At 41.3% G+C, this 12,035-nt stretch overlaps 1 protein-coding gene across 2 annotated transcripts in view; it reads left to right on the plus strand.

Annotated features, from left to right (window-relative positions):
- Positions 1-5,242, plus strand: part of drd3 (dopamine receptor D3) — a 26,333-nt gene extending 21,091 nt beyond the window's left edge. Inside the window, exons 7-8 of one of the 2 annotated variants that reach the window (XM_042221429.1) lie at positions 926-1,292; positions 2,909-5,242. In XM_042221429.1, the coding sequence (XP_042077363.1) occupies positions 926-1,292; positions 2,909-3,153 (612 nt within the window). In that variant the 3' untranslated portion in view covers positions 3,154-5,242. Of the gene's footprint in view, positions 1-925; positions 1,293-2,847 lie in introns of both variants that reach the window. The other variant, XM_005912269.3, reaches the window with a different exon arrangement.
- The last annotated feature ends 6,793 nt before the right edge of the window (positions 5,243-12,035 follow it).

A 12,035-nucleotide genomic window follows, 5' to 3' on the forward strand; every position in this document is an offset into this window, starting at 1 on the left:
TCAGGGTCATACTGCACTCTGGCAGCTGGTCCCAAGTACAGATAAATGGGAGGGTTGTGTCGGGGAGTGCATCTGGCATAAAATCTGTAGATCCATCTGCTGAGGTGACCGCTTGTTTTTATTCCATTTTATATGATTTTGGTTTGTCTCTGATCTCCTACATGCGTCTTTACTGGTCTTGAATGTACCGCAGCGTGCCCTCCTATCTGTGAACACACTATTAGGATGTCTGGTTATTTACTGTTACTATTCTGCTGTGGAATTGTTCAAATTGTTCAAAATTTAGGAATCGTTGTGGCCATAATAAGATAAATTAATTATTGTTTTATTTAGCAAAGTTTCCATCACACAATTAAATCCAAATTTGTAAAAAGCACAGAGTTAATAAATGTCTTTTCTCAATTCCCTGGTGCCAGTCACCCAATAAAACATCACATAATCTAAAATACACCTTGCTAATATTGTCATGGACTCCTTTTTGCCTTTAAAGCTCCCTTAATTAATAGTGGAATAGACTCAATGAGGTGCTGAAAACACATCCATGAAACAAATGTCCAGTTTCACCAGGAACTGCTACACAAAGTAACTTTAATCACCCGCGATGCTCACTTTGAAGTTCAGCAGGTTTGTTTTGGCCATGTCTCCATCCTCTAAAGCAGTTGTAGTCATGTGACTGGCTGATTCAATATTTACATTAAGGAGCAGTTCAGCTGTTTCGGTGTCCCTGAAAAAGGCACCGGTGACAGTATGTAAACCCCTTGAAAAATCACATCAGTTTGTCTGTTGGAAGCATTGGTGCGGAAGCACTTGAAAAATTAATTTCAGGCTCGAAACTGTTGTCCTGATACGTCCAGCACACCAACCCAGCATTAAGCCTTTATTGATTTCAAGCTGTCAATAACTGTGTCGTGTCTCGTGTCAGCAGAGTGAAGAACCCTCGGGTCCTTCCAAGCCTAACCTGCTCTCAGGATGCCTGTGGGGCAAACGCCCAAAGACAGGGCCGGTGGAAAACTCAGTGCTGCCCCCGGTGGACATGCAGAACTACTGTAGCATCAGCCATGCCTCGTGTGGCCGCACCGAGATGGATGTAGAGGAGGAGCGGGGGGAACGGGACCCCGACGAGAACAGCCAGATCCAACGTCCTCCTGTCAGGATGAGCTGTGAGGTGAAAGATCTGTCCAACGGGCAGACGCACACATCACTGCGGCCGATGTCTCACATCAGCAATCCCCGATTCAGGAGCATGCACGCGAGGGAGAAAAAAGCCACTCAGATGCTGGCCATTGTGCTCGGTGAGTGGAGGCTGAGATAAGCTGAGGAAATGAAAGTGTAAATGTCACAGTAACACACTCTATAACACAGGCAGCTTTTAGAGAGGCGATATATGACCGAGTTGCTTATTCTGCTTCGACTTCTTTCACATTTGTAGGATTAACTCTTCTGCCACATATACCCACGACAGTACCAACACGTTTTTTCTCACTGTGTGCATTTCCTGCATATTTTTCTTATCTATACTACAATAAATCAAGCTGAAATGTCAGGCTTTGGGTTCACTGTGTCGGCCCAGACAGCGCACACACTCCTAACACAGCTTTCACACGCTCCAATTATCAGCCAGGTTGCTTATTTAGGCCTGGTCCAGTTAGCTCTGACACAGCATAGATCTCACTGACAAAATGTAATCAGAGGTGCCCGATTACATTACACTGGTGTCAGTGAAAGCCAGTGGCGCATGCACAGAAGACAATCCCAGCCTTGCTTTTTCATCCAAACTGACCACAACTTTACCGCAATGTCAAGACACCAATTATAGCGCTTGAATTTAGTGATTGCTCAAGCTACAATGCAGCATTTACAGTCTTGTTTATACACAATAAAATGTATCCTGATGGCCGCTGATGGGTAAGACTTCAATATGACTACCGCACAAACCACAGGTTAAAACTGGTCTAATTGGCCCATTAAAAGTGTCTTCATAGGTCTGCTCACTAGCAACAGGGCAATAGTGGAAGATTTATCCATGTCTGTATTTATCTGCAGGTGGTAAACTATGTAGTTAGACACTGTAACATTTGAAGCTTACGTTAGAGCAGACAAAAGTAGGGCTTAATCCGTTCTTTATTTTATTTTATTCTTTTTTTTTTTTCAAAACTGTCAGAGAAACACCACTTTGTGTTCACACCAAACATGAAGGGACACTTTGATGCAGCTTAACTGCATAGAAAGTGCAAATGGACTGGGTTTTATATTCCACTTTTTCATTTAATGACAAATCAAAGCACTTTAGACTGCACGCCACATTTATGTAGCTCATATCTATGGCCAACATGCATATCTTTGGACTGTGGGAGGAAGCTGGAGTACCCGGAGGCAACCAACCGAGGCACATGAGAATATGCAAACTCCACATAGAAAGGCCCCGGGTGATGAGGGCGTTAAAGCAAGGACCTTGTTGCTGCGAGGTAGTGGTGCTAACCGCCACCGTGCCCACCCATCTGTGCAAAGAGGGAAATAAATTTAAATTGTTATCGTAAATCTGCGTCACAAAGCGTAACCTCGCTTTGTGTTTGTTGTGAACAAACCATTACTGTTCCTGCAGATGCAGGTTTCAACCCAGTGTAGTTATTATAGGGTTGTTAAGAAGGCTTTGGTAGATAACTGTTTGAGGGAGGTTTTAGCCAGCATGTGCCGTGACCATGATTAACACGAGTTCTGTTTTCTTTCTCTCCTTTTCTCTTCCTTTTTATTTTAAATGTTATTACTATACCCACCACTCTGTCCGGCGTACACCTTCAATTCCGTTTTGTCCTTTCTCCATACCTCTCTGCTGTCTGCCCGCTCCAGGGGTGTTTCTCATCTGCTGGCTGCCTTTCTTTGTGACTCACATTCTGAACACTCACTGCAGGACATGCTACGTGCCTCCTGAACTTTACAGTGCTTTCACCTGGCTCGGGTATGTCAACAGCGCCCTCAACCCTGTTATCTACACCACCTTCAACATCGAGTTCAGACGGGCCTTCATCAAGATCCTCAGCTGCTGAGGAAGGAGCCACGTCAGGAAATTTAAATGGAAATGAGGCTGCGCACCCGCGCTACAAGTCCGGCGCAGAGCATTTAGTAAACGGTGGCCATGCTTTGTGTGCTGCATAAGTTACACAGCGGCACCAAGGTGAAGCACAGAAATGGACAAACACTGCAGGGTACAATAAATGCAAATACAGATGGAAGTTTACTTTTCGGACTCCGACGAGGGCTAAAGCTTTCATTTCTCGACATGGCTGGGATTGTATTTGAACAGTATGACTCCTCAAATGACACTTAAACATGCATACAGTCTTATTTATAGCACAAGCTTTGGGCTTTCTTGTGGATGTGTGTTGTGCATTATGTGTACTGCTCATTGGCACGCTTCATCCATTCAGTACTTTCAGATTGATGGAAGTGTGAGAGACTGAAAAACTGACTGTAGAGCTGCAGGCCGCTTCGTTCAGAAGCCTGCTGCTAACGTAATGTGTTGACTAATTGATGGTACTCGTGTGCTCCACTCACGCTCTTTCAATTCGATGTAGCTGTGAAGGCTCTGGGGTAAAAAAAAAAAAAAAAGGATCCTTAAAGCTGAAAAATTGATCGCAAAGATGCAGGCCTCAGTTGTCTGGGGGCAAATGCCACCGCACTGTGTGGACTAACTCCTCTCAGCTCTCTGTCATCACGCCGGTCCCTGAAGATTGTTCTGGTCTGGAGACATTGTGCTCAGTGTGGATTCATCCATTCATTAGAAATGTGTGATGTTTTAATGTGATGCAGAGTGGAGACATTCAGTTTTTTTGTTTGTTTGTTTGTTTGTTTTTTAAAGCAACTGTCTATTTATCCGCAACCCTCCCTGTGACTTCATCAGAGCTGCCTGCTTGGCTGCTCTGATTGGCTGCGCAACTGAATATTTACTGCATTATGTTGTCAATAAAATTTAAAAAAAAATAGATGAAACATTTTTGAGGCTCATGTATGCGTGCATACATCTAAATGTTACTTGTCATGAAAGATGCCATTAGAGTTTGGTGCATAAAAGAGTTCTGGGGAGGACCGTGGAGGAGCCAAGCTGAGTGACCATGATACTTTGAAGATTTAAGAAACAGAGAGAGGATGAGTCTGAGGAGCAAAACAGAGATAAGGGATGATGAAGGGGGGGCTGAGTGGGAATGAGTGAAGCCAAAAATGAAAGAAATGAAGTGAGAGAACAGGGATCAAAGATGACTGTAGGAGGAGGAATAGAGGGGAGAAAAAGGAGATGGATGGAAAGCTGCAGGAAGGAGAAGGGGGTCGGTGTTTCTCAGCCCACATCTCAGGCTCTCTCTACTCCTCTGACAGGCATAAACACCTGCTCCCCTGACGCTTTGTGCCATCGAGTCGTTCCGCTGAAACCGGTTATGATGATGACGCACAAGGTGTGTAAACGGGCGCGTGAGTGTGTGCGCATGTTTTTATTTATACGCTGGGACATGAGCGGAACATACAGTTTGTAATCGTCATAATGCAAACATCAATAGCTCGTGGCATTCCTTCCTTCTGTTAAAAAAGTACATAATTTGGTGCTGAGACATTTGTTGAGCTGTTGTCAGGATTTAAAACAGGCTGTGATTCCTCTGTGATCAGATGAGGGATTTGCTCTTCTGTTCTTTAATTGAATTTGAATTTAATTAAAGGTTATGCTGTAAATGCTGCCCAGCTGCGTGCATGTACCTCCAGATTATTCCTTGTAATTCAGTGACAATTAACAAAAAACAGACTCCTGCAAATAAACCTAAAGCCCCAAAGGCCTGACGCTACTCTAGAGACTTAACGTTCATTACATCTAACAATGTGAAACTCCTGGAGGGATGAAATATATTAAGCTAATGGGGTTTCATCTTTATCTGTAGTGATGCTAAAAATATTGAAGTTGTCCCTTAAAATGCAGCCAGAGGAAAGGTTACAGGGTCACAGAAAACAAGAGTCTACCACTTTGGGGTATTGTACGTGCTCATCCAATTTCATGGTAATCTGATTTTACGTTGAAAGATGTCGGTGTGAGCTGACTTTTTTTTCCCTGAGGTCAAAGTATGCTCATGAAGAGCTCACTGAGTATCTACAATTATGTGGAGGATCCAGATGCTCTAATTAGAATATTTCTGCCAAAAAAAACCCGCCAAATTCTAAACATTAAAAGAAAATTTGTAATTTGTTACAAATGTTCTCAATAATTAGGAAAAAATTGCTTTTTTAGTCCCAGGAAACAACTTGATATTAAATTATTTAAAAAATAGACCAGTAAAATATTTTTTATTTTATATACCATACAGAGAATAAAAGATGGAAATAACCAGGATGATGATTATGAAGCATGGTGATCATTCAGTTAGCATTAGCTAAGAAGTTAGCTAAAAATATCACAAGCCAACCAACATGAGTAACGCTAACAGCAAACGTAATCTAATAAGATATTTATTATTTTGAAGAAATTAATAAAGAAAGCACTGAAAATGCTTACCAGATTAGTGGGGAAAGACCTAGATTATCGAATCATGTGGCCGCCTGCACATGCTGAACTAGCTTTTATAAAAACAAACCCAGCTTCTAAAGTGACACTCATAAAGATTTGGCTAATAGTAATATTACCGTCAACAACATAAACTATTGTTTTAACAGTCAGGCAGTTGCTGCTCCCATCGCTCTGTAATGTGATTTTATGTGAATGGCATCAGTGTGGAATAGTAGGACCCAGTGAGAGTAGTTGACTAAGCATTCGGAGGTCTCCTGTCTCCAAAGCACTCTCAGCATTATTTCAGACTGATCATCTGTCAAAAAGTGCAGAGTAAAGTCTGTAAATATGGATTCTAAGTGCTAGGCTTACTGACAAACACGATGCATTTCCTGTGAACTCCTGTGAATAAAACTCGATGTAAAGTGAAGCTCCAAAGATGGAAATGTTTGCATTAGTAGTAACTTCATGCAGCCACATCTGTAATACTGCAAATGTTGCTGTGCTTTGGCTCAATTGCTCTGTATGGTTTTATTTATCAATAGTTAGTGATTGTTTTATTTATTTAAATGAAATAAAAGTGCGAGAGAGAAAGAGAGAGAGAGAGAGAGAGATGGCTACTTGAAGTGCTGACAGCGTTCAAAGTCCTCGCTGCTGCTTTCGTTCTGGATCGTGTGAGCTGCCTCGTGGAGCCTTTACTTAATTCGTATACTTCACGGTGAGCACTGAACCAGCCTGGTGAAGCTCCACACCATCTAATGTAAAGACTTCTCTGTCAGCTTTCTTTGTAGTTTTCCTTTAAGATTAACCCCAAAAAACTGGCACTGCAGAGGGCAAAGAGAGGTGGAGGAAATGGAGCAAAGCCATAGTGGAATCAATCTCATCAAAGATGAGAGATTTCACGGTAGATTTGGGTAATATCTTAAACTGCATTTACATTTTTGGCAAGAAGGAAAGGAAAAAGCAGGCAGTGCTAATTGACAAAACAGAAAAGTAATATAGAGACAGTCTTGTGGAGCAAAAACACTTGCAAAAAGTTTTTTTTCTTTTTTGTAATTATGCAAAAATTTGAACTAAATGTCCCGACTGAATGAACAGCCAGCAAATATGCACGTCTCCTCAGAGTCCTGCTGCAAGTGTGGAAAAACAGCAGTTCCACCCTAGACCTGTTATGCAAACTAACTGTTACTGGGTTCACTCTCCACTTCATGCTGCATGCGCAAGCATGATCCCTGTATGTATGCTTCACAGCTGCATGCATAATTATGCCTGGGTGGACACATACAGGGGTTTTGGGGAGTGTATTTTTTGCACGATTTGAATGTCTTTGAAAGCACTAACCAGTGCTCGATTTCTTTCTGTCTACATGCATTTATGTGATGCACACGACAGAACATAAGTGAGTTGGGAGGGCCACAGATGAAGGAGCCATCCATGAGTAAAAGACGGAGGAAGAGTTGAGCTGCGCTGCTCATGAAAAGATGAATGCTGTGTAGCTTTTGGCATGTTTATCAGTAAGTCTCAGAGGGAAGAGGATGCTTGCTTGATTGATGGCTGCTCAGTTTCTAATTACTCTGACGTGGTTGGACTCCTGTTAATCCTGTCAAAACTCCAAATCTGACTCTCAATACTGCCTGCTGCATTGCCACTGAGGAGGTGAAAGGACAAAAATAAGTTGATGCCTTCAGTTGCTTTACTAACAGAAAGACTCTTCCTGCTCCTTCCTCCTCTCCTAATGGATTTAAGAGGCTTTGTGCATTTCTGTGGGCGTGTAAATGGATGTGATCGGCAGTTGCCGCATTTAACAGTGGCTAATGATGATGGATAAAGATGCTGATTACAGTCAGGACTGGCTACACGTCTTGAGTCTGTCCCTGTCTTCTTTCACCACAGCCTCTGAGGTTTTTTTCCTCACACCAGTGTGTCAAAGCGGCATGATAATTATCCTCCCCTCACTGTCTCTCCATGTCAGTTGAATGCTGCCTTTACTGTTAATTTGACACCATTTTGAGGTTAAGGAGTCGTGTGTGATGAGGAAATGAGTTCTGTTTCTCTGTTTGACTGGTCAAGATGTAATAACGCAGTGGTTTTTCAGCTCCTTTTGATTAGGCCATACCATTTCACAATCCCTTTAGTGACACACTTACACCTGAAAAAAGGGCACATTACAAGGGCTCAACTGCAGTCTGGGCACTTTCTACAAGGGTAAAGGAGGTGTTTGACATAATTTATGCTCACTAAAAGTTCATTTGCTGGGTCTCTCCTCACTTCTTTATATTTTGCTAGGAAATCAGGTGCAGGGATTTATTCATACATGGCAACATACGAGACAAAAGCAGCTTGAGTCACTATTTGGTATGACCACTTTTATTCTTCAACACAGTCTGAACTTTCTAAGGCAGCTTTCTTTTAATTTCCTGAAGTAGTCTTCAGGAAAAGTTCTCCAGGCTTCTTGAAGAACATTCAAAGCTCTTCTTTGCATGCTGGCTGTCTTTTGTTCTGTTCTCTGTAAAGATGATTCCACACGGCTTCAATAATGTTGTGGTTCAGGCTCTGGGGATGCCAGTCCTTGACTGATAGTGCTCCATTGTGTGTTTTTCTATCCAGGTATGCTTTTACTGCACTGACAGTGTTTTTTTGTTCTCAGTTGTCCTTGTCCTTTTTCTTTTGTTCTCCATTTGTTCACTTTCCTCAAATCAAAATAAGGACACACTACACATCATGTCAAGATATGCCAAGTTTTCAGCTAATATCTTTTTGGAAATCATCTTGTTTATCCAAAAATACCATTATATGTCTGTGAAACATTTTTGTAGATTCAAGTAAAGAAATGGGAACCAATTAATAATTTTTGTGACAGGCTGCTTGTAATAAAGCGCCTATTGTTATGTGGAGACACACCACTGACTTTTTGTCCTTGTTAAGTGGCTAAACAAATAAACAAAAAAACATTCCTTTAGGTAAAGGTCGGGATTGAAAACAAGCAAAAAAAAAAAGCAGCCAGTGTCCAACAGAAAAATCTGAAAGACCTTCAAAAAGTCTGGAAAACTATCGCTCAAGACCACTTTTGAAACATTACAACAAGTCTGGCTGACAGTATAAACAAATGAGAGGTGGCTCAAGGATTAGCGCTAAGCATCAAGCTTTGTAAAAACACATACTTGGGGCAAGTTTGGACTGTATTAAACCTAATCACGATGCTTTTTCATATAGTGTCCTGCTAGCATCACAAAGAGTTAATAGAGGTTTTGCTAGCTTAAAAAAAGTTATTTCTGTGCTTTCAGCTGCAATTCTCTGGTTTTCGTTAATTTTTCTCAATAGTTGCAATTTGGATACATGGACAAGGGGAAAAACTAGGGCAACATCAAAATACAATGTTTTAGTAAGATGCTTGGTCTGCTGTGAAAAAATTCCAAAAGGTATTTCATCATTTGTCATTTTAATGTCTGTCTGACAAGTTGGTTCAAAATCTCCTACATTTTGATCTGAAGACTGCAAAAGCCATACCATATAATAGTTGAGTCTAATTGAATTGAATTGAATCGAATCTCTATTTTGAACATCTTAAAAAAGTACAACATGAGAGAAATAAAAAAGAGACAAACAAACAAAAAAGCACAATTTCCACACCATCTATATGAATCTGCACTTTTGGGAATTCCCAAATAAGACTATTTTAGTTTACTTAGATTAAGCGATAGTTTATTCCTGTCAAACTATTTTTTAATTTTGCACATTTCTGATGTAATTGTATCCAGCAGCTCTTTTAGATTCCCCCCAGAACAAAAAATATTTGTGTCGTCTGCAAATAATACTAATTTTAATATCAATACAAATATAATTTATATAAAGGTTCATATAATTGTAATACTCATTAAATTATTCAGTGACTCAGCATTCCCTATGGAAGGCAGCACTGTCAGCCTGGAAAAGACATTCGGATTAGAACAGATATTTTAATCCCAAAGGTGATCACTCGAGAAAAAAATGTATACTATAATGCAGTGAACATGTGTGGACAAGAAGACCCAATTAGTGCCCTTTACAGCATAAACAGAGCCACCAAATCTGGTCACTGTGGGGTCAAGTGGAAGCCTAACCCAGCTGTCACAGAGCAAAATTTGGGGTACACCCTAAACAGGTGGTCAGTCTATCACAGAGTTAACACAGAGAGACAGACAGCCACTCACGCCTACATCCAATTTAGAACTGCTAGAATTGCCAATTAACAATTGTTTGGACTGTGGGAGGAAGCCGGAGTACCTGGAGAACCCACACAAGCACGGGCAGACTCCACACTGACCAGCGGTTTAAAACCAGGGCCTTCTCATCCAACAATCCTAACTAATGCGCCCTTGAATTATAATTTTAATTTCGTTTGAATATATGTTTTGTTTTAGAGTCATTCAGTTTCATAAGCATCACTTCATTTGATCCCCTGAGTTTGAAAACCAGAAGGCGGGAGTGTTTTTTTCATCTTCATTGTTATTTCTTCCACATTCGCTTCTCTTCATTAGCTCCCTATTTAATCCAGAATCCCATTTAAAATGTTTCTGTTCACGTACAAAGTCTTCAATAATTATCTTAGTTGTACTGCAATAGGTCTAGGCTGCTTGACGCTTCCCATGATGCAATGAGTGTTTCTTCTTCACACACCTGTTTTCACTCAATATGTGTTTATACACCAGTCTGCATTTAATCATTAGTTATTATCGCTCACTGACACTCTTCCATAGTGTGTCTTTTGTCCTGTCTTCCTCTCCTCACCTTCACCTGGTTGTGGCAGATGGCCGCCCCTCCCTGAGCCTGGTTCTGCTGGAGGTTTCTTCCTCTTAAACGGGAGTTTTTTTCCCACTGTCTCCAAGTGCTTGCTCATACAGTGTTGTTTGATTGTTGATTTCTCTGTACTATTGTAGGGTCTTTACCTCACAATATTAGGCAGTTGTTATTTGGCGCTATATAAATAAAACTGAATTGAATTTACTGAATTATTCAGGGAACATGGGATAACATCCAAACCTGTATACTCCTGGTGTCTTCAGTCTTTTGCAAACAGGCCTGTGAACACTGCACCTTGCCCCACATGCCTCGCGTCTCCTTCATGTTACAGGCTTAATTTATCTCACTCCTGTGATAACGAAGAAGACGTACACGAGGAGAAATGGAGGCCTCAGGAGGGCTGTGTTCTTTGTGCATTTCACGATTAACATTCATAAGTGACACTAAGGATTTGAAGTAACTTAGTGCGATTAAATGGAATTAGTTCTAGATGGTTGACGGTGCAAAGTGTTGGTAAATAAGGGATGTTTCAAATGACTTTTCAAAGTGCATTACTTCAATAAGATGCTTTAGTTAAGATGCACAGAGTGGACCTGCTCTTGGACATGAAACTATAAGTGAGAAGCCCTTTGGAAAAGTGTCCTGATGTTTGTAAGATCAGACAAAATGAGGATGATAGGTTACTTTATGTGCCATGTGAACAGTCAATTAAGAATCCGGCCAGAGAGGATCACCTGATAAGTCCTGAGAAACCTTCAGGCACAGTTCATGGCACATGCACTTGCTCACAAACTGAGTACACACACATTAGCGCACATGTATCCATTAAAAAAAGTTTGCATAATATCAGATGTACTCTCGCTCTTCAGGGTCAGTGCATCGTCTTTTCAGAACCTCTTCTGTCGAGGAGATTAAAGGCCCTGAGAATTACCACCACAATGTGGTCGTGTGATTATTTCCAGGCCAGGTCTCGACTGGGGAGCTACTTTTGGAGTTAATGATCAGAAGGGAAGTGGTAGAAGATAAAGACAGAGGCAGAGCAACCCCTCGAAACCTATCAGCATTCATCTTGGGGACGATTTGCTCTCACATTTTCCCAGGTGAGAGCTCAGCAGAGGGAATATCCATCAATACAGAGCCTCCTGTATTTCCCAGGAGATTTGGAGGAAATTATGTCCATGATATGGTTATTTTACCCAGATGGAAGGATTTTCTCTATCTTGCAATTTGTAATTAGCAGCAGATTAGATGTGCTCCTTAAATAGAGGCACATTCCTATAATGAACTGGCAGTTGACATGCATGATAATGCATTCTGTGCACAGTCACACCCTTCTCTCTCTGGGCCCTGCACACCTGGAATCCCCTTATTCTGTCAATCTGTTCAGCAATTACAGTGAGCCCTCCCTGCCACCTTGGCAGGAGTGATGGGAAGTGGCTTTTCCAGTGAGGATTTTCGGGGGAAACGTGTACTTGTGTGTTAAGCTGCTTATGCGTGGTTGCATGTGCAGAAGTATGGGGTATACAGGGTTGAAGATTCTATTTTATTCCCATAGAAGTTAAAGTAGAAATCTAACACCTTGATTCTCTAATTAAACCTTTCTCATGCTCAGTGTTACTTCCAGTTTTTTAAATCACACTCTTACCAGCAGAGATAAGCTTACTGAGTAAGTATACACCACATCCATCTCCCTGCTTCTCTTCAGTTTTCTCATGCTCCTTATCCCTATATCACCAAG

Source organism: Haplochromis burtoni, unplaced genomic scaffold (assembly GCF_018398535.1).
Source record: "Haplochromis burtoni strain Fernald_Lab_line unplaced genomic scaffold, NCSU_Asbu1 Contig_1, whole genome shotgun sequence".
Lineage (NCBI taxonomy): Eukaryota > Metazoa > Chordata > Actinopteri > Cichliformes > Cichlidae > Haplochromis > Haplochromis burtoni.